This window comes from Micrasema longulum, unplaced genomic scaffold, assembly GCF_059751315.1.
Source record: "Micrasema longulum isolate JH-2025_06_02 unplaced genomic scaffold, ASM5975131v1 h1tg002151l, whole genome shotgun sequence".
In the NCBI taxonomy this organism is placed as follows: Eukaryota; Metazoa; Arthropoda; class Insecta; order Trichoptera; family Brachycentridae; genus Micrasema; species Micrasema longulum.
This window is the reverse complement of record NW_028279316.1, coordinates 55,574-62,660: the sequence shown is the minus strand read 5'-3', so window position 1 is coordinate 62,660 and position 7,087 is coordinate 55,574. Positions and strand designations below refer to the sequence as shown.

General features: G+C 35.2%; 2 protein-coding genes across 2 annotated transcripts in view; one reads left to right on the top strand and one right to left on the bottom strand.

Moving 5' to 3' along the window:
• Positions 1 to 476: 476 nt before the first annotated feature.
• On the bottom strand, positions 477 to 3,085 carry UQCR-11 (Ubiquinol-cytochrome c reductase 11 kDa subunit). Its single transcript, XM_088239403.1, has 3 exons — positions 3,039 to 3,085; positions 2,837 to 2,925; positions 477 to 783 (listed from the first exon to the last, which is right to left on the bottom strand). The coding sequence occupies exons 2-3, from the start codon at positions 2,918 to 2,920 to the stop codon at positions 610 to 612; spliced, it is 258 nt and encodes an 85-aa protein (XP_088095529.1). The 5' UTR covers positions 2,921 to 2,925; positions 3,039 to 3,085; the 3' UTR covers positions 477 to 609.
• A 267-nt stretch (positions 3,086 to 3,352) lies between these two features.
• The window catches only part of LOC148272916 (histone-lysine N-methyltransferase SETD1-like), a 32,516-nt gene continuing 28,781 nt past the window's right edge, over positions 3,353 to 7,087 (top strand). The window contains exons 1-4 of the mRNA XM_088239401.1: positions 3,353 to 3,592; positions 3,765 to 4,001; positions 4,516 to 4,765; positions 5,468 to 5,991. Of these exons, the coding sequence (XP_088095527.1) occupies positions 3,766 to 4,001; positions 4,516 to 4,765; positions 5,468 to 5,991 (1,010 nt within the window). The 5' untranslated portion in view covers positions 3,353 to 3,592; position 3,765. The remainder of the gene's footprint in view (positions 3,593 to 3,764; positions 4,002 to 4,515; positions 4,766 to 5,467; positions 5,992 to 7,087) is intronic.

The window sequence follows — 7,087 nt, the reverse complement described above, 5'->3', positions numbered from 1 at the left end:
TAAGAGGCTGTTGTGTACATTTTCAGGCTTTAGTGCTGGTTTTAAAAAGCCATATTCAAATATGTGTAGTTGATATCTTACGTGAATTCCAATCAATTTATGACTGTTCGGTAAAATTATTTACCTATTGATATTTATTGCAACAGAGTAAGAAAACATTTTTTAGAAGGGAATGCGGTGGTCTACGCATTCACAGGACTTACATACTGGTCTGCAGATTGAAGGACTGAGGAAATGAAAATGTCTAAACATAGGCAGAATGGTAAATATTACACGGTATGAAAAGTGGCCACTTAAACCAGCCAATGACAGGTCATAAAACCTGTAAATGCCTGGGCTTCCATATCCCTTCTCAAAAATATTTTCCCTTTGTAGCAATAAATTTCAATCCATGTAACTCCCGCAAACATTTGGATACACTCAAAATATTTATATTTATTTTGTGACATCAAATACACAGTAAAAAATGAACAAAATGTTTTTCAATTTTCTTTAATAGTTTTATCTATATACATAATTATAACAAATAGTGCACATTTGTGAAGACTTTCTATAGAAATCTGAAATGATGGCGGATAAATAAATAACATCGGTGTGCGTTGCGGCCCATTACTTGAGCTTTGACCAGAGGTCCTTAGTGACGCAGTGGTCCAGAACGTGAAGGTAGTCAAACAACTCCTCGGAACAAGTCTCGGCCGTCTTAGTGCGGGAATTGACGCGATCATTGCAAGTTTGGTATTTGCCGTACAGCTCTATGGCGTGCTGCTCTTTGGCACATTTCTCCTGCAAATAAAGGTGGTTTGATAATTGACATTGGTGAGGATTTAAAGCACATCCACTCCTTAATCGCAATGACTTATCACAAGAGGTAGTTTCATGGCTAGAATAGTACAGATAATAAAGACAAGACACAAAACGACGTGCCTAACGAAGCCTACAATCAATAGTCCAGCTTCTCTTGAATGAGTTTTCTGTGGTTTCCTCATCATTAAGCAAATGCGGAGATGCTCCTATAAAGGTGCACAGCCGGGATTCCCCCTCTTTCCCAACACTACTCGGATAAAGATAGCCGGGAAACAAAATCCACTTGTGAAATAATATAAACCTCGCACATTATAAGCAAGGTCAATATTGCTGCAACTCCCATATAAAAAAAAAACATTGGCGTTAGATAGTGCACATTGATATTCCTAAGGCCTCTGAAGGAGTTTTTCAACGCAAAATTCTCTCTTAACCCTTGATGATGATGTCACATAAATCTACATAGAATACAAGACTTGATGTACGAGTTGTCTATTTCCAAAATGTTCAAAGGGGCTATAAAAAATGATAGTGGAGGTGGGTAGGAGTAAAATGGATTATCTCATTCGCCCAAACCAATATTGAATCACCTGCTTCACAAACATATAGTTTGTTATGTTTTTGTTCTTTTATTGTGCGTTTTATGATATAAATAATATGAGTATACAGAAATGAAATATAAACATAAATATGTATTGCTTAAAACTGTCTCAACATTTTGTAATTTCTCTCTCTTTGTATATTCTAACATGTAAAAAAAGAAGAAAAAAAGTATATTGTTAAGTGTCCTCGGCACAGGTAAACCCAGTGAGGTCACATTATTTCTGGTTTATAAAGTGAAAAAAATTAGTAAATAAATGTAGTAAAATGTTACATAATTTCAGATACAGGTACTACATTTGTGAGTATTATTGAGAAAGGATGACTTTTTATAAAGGATAAACCGCGGAAGTCGTAGTGAACAAAATGTTCAGGAAACAAGATTTTGTGATAGTGCAATTTCCAGAACATCATAACTTTTGAACCAAATGAGATAATTTAGATCTATAAAGAACTTTCAATGTAAAATAATGATCATTTTAATAATAATAGTACATATTAAATTAGCATACTTGGGACTACGGTTTTTTTTGCATTGCACTTAAAAATGCATTTTTATCATGAGTCAGAAAGAAAGAAAGGGCTTCGGTGTTTTATTCACATATAAAATAGCTTATTGCGATAATATCTGCATTTTAAAATTCAAAACAGCAAAAATCTAAGGTACAGATAATATATACATGGAAGGAAAGAAAGAGGGCAGGCGGGGTATGGGACGGAAAAGAGCATCATGGCTCAGAAATCTTAGCCAGTGGTTCGGTGTGCCGGATGCAGCAGCGCTGATTAGACTTGCCCAGGTTCGTGACGAATTCAGAAAGATGGTCGCCGACCTCCGGTAGGAGCGGCAAAAGAAGAAGAATCATTACTTATTATTGGCAAAAGAACAATCATTACTTTATTATTTATTACTGATCTTCTTTATTATTTCAACTATAGTATTGTGCTCGTAACAGTTGCTATAGTTTTTTGCCCTTCTTGAAAAAAATAGCTAAATGGGAAGAGCATTCTGCACTATAACCCCACAATTACCCGTACTATACTGCCTCTTGTGATAAGTCATTGTGACTTATTACGGAACGGCTAGTATAGGTCAGTATTATAGCCGACTACCTTATTTATGTTTTACATATTAAAACCACTGTGCATTAGACGTCCACGCATTAGGCGAACACAGCTAGAGTAAATAATTCATAATTGAATATACTGTCCAGAATAAATACAATTAATAATTCCCAATAAAACATACGAACTACTTAGACTTGATAAAGTAAAACGTATTCCATGAAATTCCAGAAAATTTTACGCCGTATTCAACAATTCTGACATTTCAAAAATCATATGGATGGTTAGGTTAGGTTATATGAAATTATTTTTTTTATTTTTGATTAAGATGTTAAGCTAATATTATTATTGTGTTTATATGAATATTTCTCACCCTTAACATATCTTGAGGGTCCACCAGATCTGGCTCTTCCTGAGCCTTTACAGTAGGAAAATACGAAACCTTCTTTTCGGCCATGTCAGCTGGAAAAATATAACAGACAACTTTAATGCGACACTTATTACGTTTTCCACAAGTCCCTATTAACGTATTTACAACTATATTATATTAATAACGGAACATTAATTCCTATTACCTGATTTTTATTTTCTCGCGATCGGTGATCGATGACGCAACGAAGACAATCTGAAACTAGTGCTGCCAACAAAAACATCAGATAAAAATGTGTTGATGAACAAGGACAACGCTAATTCGTAGCGCGCTGATTGGCTGGCGCGATATTTTCGAGTCAAGCTGGATATTAATATTTCACAATAACAATAGAATTTTAATCACTCAAAAATATTTTTTTACCTTTTTTGAGTTCTCGGAGAGCAACAAAATAGTTGTGGATATTTTTTATCGTGATCAAAAATTTTGCAACCGACAGTTTACATTATAATCGCGACTGACAAATGGAGGTTAGTGAGCTATCCGTCACCATGGAGAGAGTCTTCGTTTAGCATTTTGCAATATTTCTCAATTAAAAATTCGTACTAGTTACTTTTTAACTGTAACCAGTGTCAATATCGCTTTAATCTTTGATTTGACGTAAAACGGTATGCTACTTTGTACGGCAGCCCGTGGGGCGCACAAATCACAATTGCGAAAAATCACCCTCTTCTTTTGACATCAAAAAAATTGTTAAAGGTTTGTCTTTTATCGGATATCCACCTTCGAACGTCAACAATTTTTGGGGGAACGGTTAAAGAACTTCCTAGGCTGAAATCGGGACCCCTGGGAGCCTTTTCCGCCATGAACTCGACAAATATATCAATTTTGAGGTTATCTCTTTTAATGTTTATTGTATTTTCTGTTTTAGGATGAATGGCGCGATGGATCACAAGTACATGAATCATAATCCTCCTCCACCGAAGGCACCGAGGAACTACAAGCTAATAGTAGATCCGACTTTCTCCAAAGGTTCGCAGAAGATCTATCGCTACGATGGATCCATTCCTAATGACCCCTCATATCCTGCCATTCTCTGTCGGGATCCGAGATCGCAAATTACGAGGATCAGGACGAGGATGGAACCGTTGGACCTACCAGTTCCTAGGTATAAACTCCCACTTACAATCAGTCTGAACGATGAACATCTAAAGCATGAAATACTGCGTTCTCTATAACTTATTAGCAAAAGACATATTGATGGTAGTACAACATAATACTATTTTTAAATCTTGTTTATCAACAAGTGTCAAACCTTTTGTTGAAATACAAATGACAGTTCTACTAAACAAATTTCCCCGTTTCGCCAAAATGAAAAAAATAACTTCAATTCAGATTTTAAATCATTATTTTTACTAATGCCGAAAAACTGTCAATATCAAAATTTGTCAAAAATGTGGAATGCCCAATTTTTATTTGTTTTTTATTCTCTCATTTGAAACACCCCTACCAACATTGACATTGCTGGTGGGAGATTTAAATTGTTAATTAAAATATTTCATTAATTAAGAACTTTTACTAAATAATCTTCACAATATCGCCATAAATCAATAGGCAATATTTTTAAGGAAAATTTTTACCATACTCCAAATTAAAAAGATTGTCTTTTCTTTTATTTATAGATTCAGGATAGATCAAAATTATGTTGGAGATCCACCGCAGTTAGAAGTTGCAGTTAGTAACTTGAATGACAATATCGACAGAGCGTTTCTCAGTGATATGATATCCAAGTTAGGGGCTTATGAAGAACTAACCATATATTACCATCCGCTGAACAATAAGCATCTTGGATTTGCCAGAATTGTTTTTGAAGAAGTCAAAGCCTCCATTTTATGTGTTGAGAAGTTTAACGGGAAATCCGTAATGGGAAAGGTATGCTGTTGTTTTTATTTTATTAATACGTTTTCAATTGATTAATTGATTATGATTTCAATTGACTTTCTTTTTTTTTTCTTTGTTTATTTGTTTTTTTTTTTCATACATATATTTACATAGAATTTTAATTACAAAAATACACTTTAAAAAATACATCTTAAAATTAAGCTATAACATAAGTTGGAAAAAATACCAGTAAAACCAACATGCAGAACCCTCTATACACCTTCACCATAATTGTTGCACAAAAATATAAAACCAGCATGACATGCATTTTAATAAGCTACCCTTACATGCACTGATTAGTGGGTTTTGCGTGTTGGTTTAATTGGTGTCCTGATGAAGAGACGGGCACGTCTCGAAATCGGTAGACATAGAAAAGTTGGTAAGTGGTTTTATACTAATATTTAATAACGTTTACTAAAGACAATATAAATTATCATGATGTTTTGGTGTCAGTGCGTTATTAAAATCGATGTATGATTTCTGGTTCTATTTTAATATATCAGTACTGATCATGGAAACTGTAATGCGATACGAAACGTCGGAAAAGACACGGCAAAAAACTCATTGTGCATCTGAACAGTCATAAGAATCGAGAAATTGATTAAATTATTTTTGTATCTCAATTTTTTATGAATCATCGCTTAAAATCATCACATTTTTGGAAGATATCGAAAACCCTTTTTTTGTTTTTAGGTGTTGAAAGTGACGTTAGATCCATTTGGGGAACAAGTCAAAACGATGTTTGAAAATGTTACCGTAGAAAAAAAACCTCCCCCGCCACCCCCGCCAGCCCCGCCCGCCCCGCCGGTGATGCCGACACAACCGCTTACAAGCATGGCCGCCTTATCCATAGACGAGAGCTCCAGGCAGTCCTCCTCCTCGAAAATAGAACTCACCCCCTCTAGATCAGAACACGATTCCAAGGCGCACGACAAAGAATACTCGTACTCCAGTTCGAGACACAAAGAGTCGTCTCACTCGCACCACCGGGACCGAGATCGCGACCGAGACAGAGATAGGGACAGAGAGAGAGATCGCGATCTGGAAGAAAGAGATGGAAACAGTTCAACGAGGTGGTCCGACGAGGATAGAGACTCCCATCGAGACAGAGATCGAGATAGAGATCGTGATAGGGAAAGAGACAGGGATAGAGATAGGGGTCACTCAAAGTACTGCAGGAGGAGTGATAGAGACAGAGGAGAACGTGATCGAGACAGGTATATATGCATAAAAATTAATTTAGTTTAATAATACGCCAACCGGCTAATAAAGTCGTCCATATGGACAAAATCCATTCTATGATTAACAATCGCAAAGTTGAATACAGCTTACCGCAGTACAACGGGCCGTAGGTACTAAGATCGATAATTGCAAGCGCAAACCGAAACCATCCGTTGCACATTTGTTGTTAAACTAAAATCCAAACCAAAAATTTGAAACGCTTTTGTTCTATGCAATATGGGCTTCTTTTTAAGCGGGAGCAAGTTATTATTCTGAGGTTGTAACTCAAGCATTATTGAAATATTACAACAAAGATAGATACAAATCAAAACTAGGAAAGTGTATGATTGGCATCAACATATCTACAGTATCTGCATACCCGCATATTTTGGCAAGCTCTTTCCATGATAGTCCTTCATAGAGCCAACAGTTCTTCTTTGCAAAAATAATAGTACAGGTAAACATCGTGTTACGCCAGGGTTCCTTCCGTTCTGAGAGACACCGGCATAAAAAAAATCGGCGTAAAATGTACACAAATATAATGGAAGATAATATAAGGTTAGGTTCCGTGTTAAAATTCTAAGAACAATCTAACATGTTCATTTAATACATATTCAAAATAAATTATAAATGTATTTAATAAATATAGTTTAGATTCGTTTACAAAATAAATAATGAATTTTTTTATTAGAAATACTAACTCACAAGTTCGTCGGTACTAAATTAAATTCTCACAATTTTTTTAAAAAAGCCGGTTTTTTCTTTTTGCTTCCTTTCTTGCAGAATCATAGCATAAACTACAATTATTTTAATATTCTTTTAATTTTAATAAAATATAAAATGTAATCATTCCTTTTTATTTTTCTTCAAAACAAACGAAAACTAACTCTGAAACAATTTCACACACACAATAGGCTGCTCGCGTACACAGTAATATAATTTGTCTGGTGTCGGCCGAACCGGGAATCCCACGATGACACCAACCGGCGTAATTGTAAATCAGCATAAATCAAACAGACGCAAAACGACATTTACCAGTATACCTGATCTAGGGTTTCAAATTAAAAGTTCATAGTTACCACTACCATCATG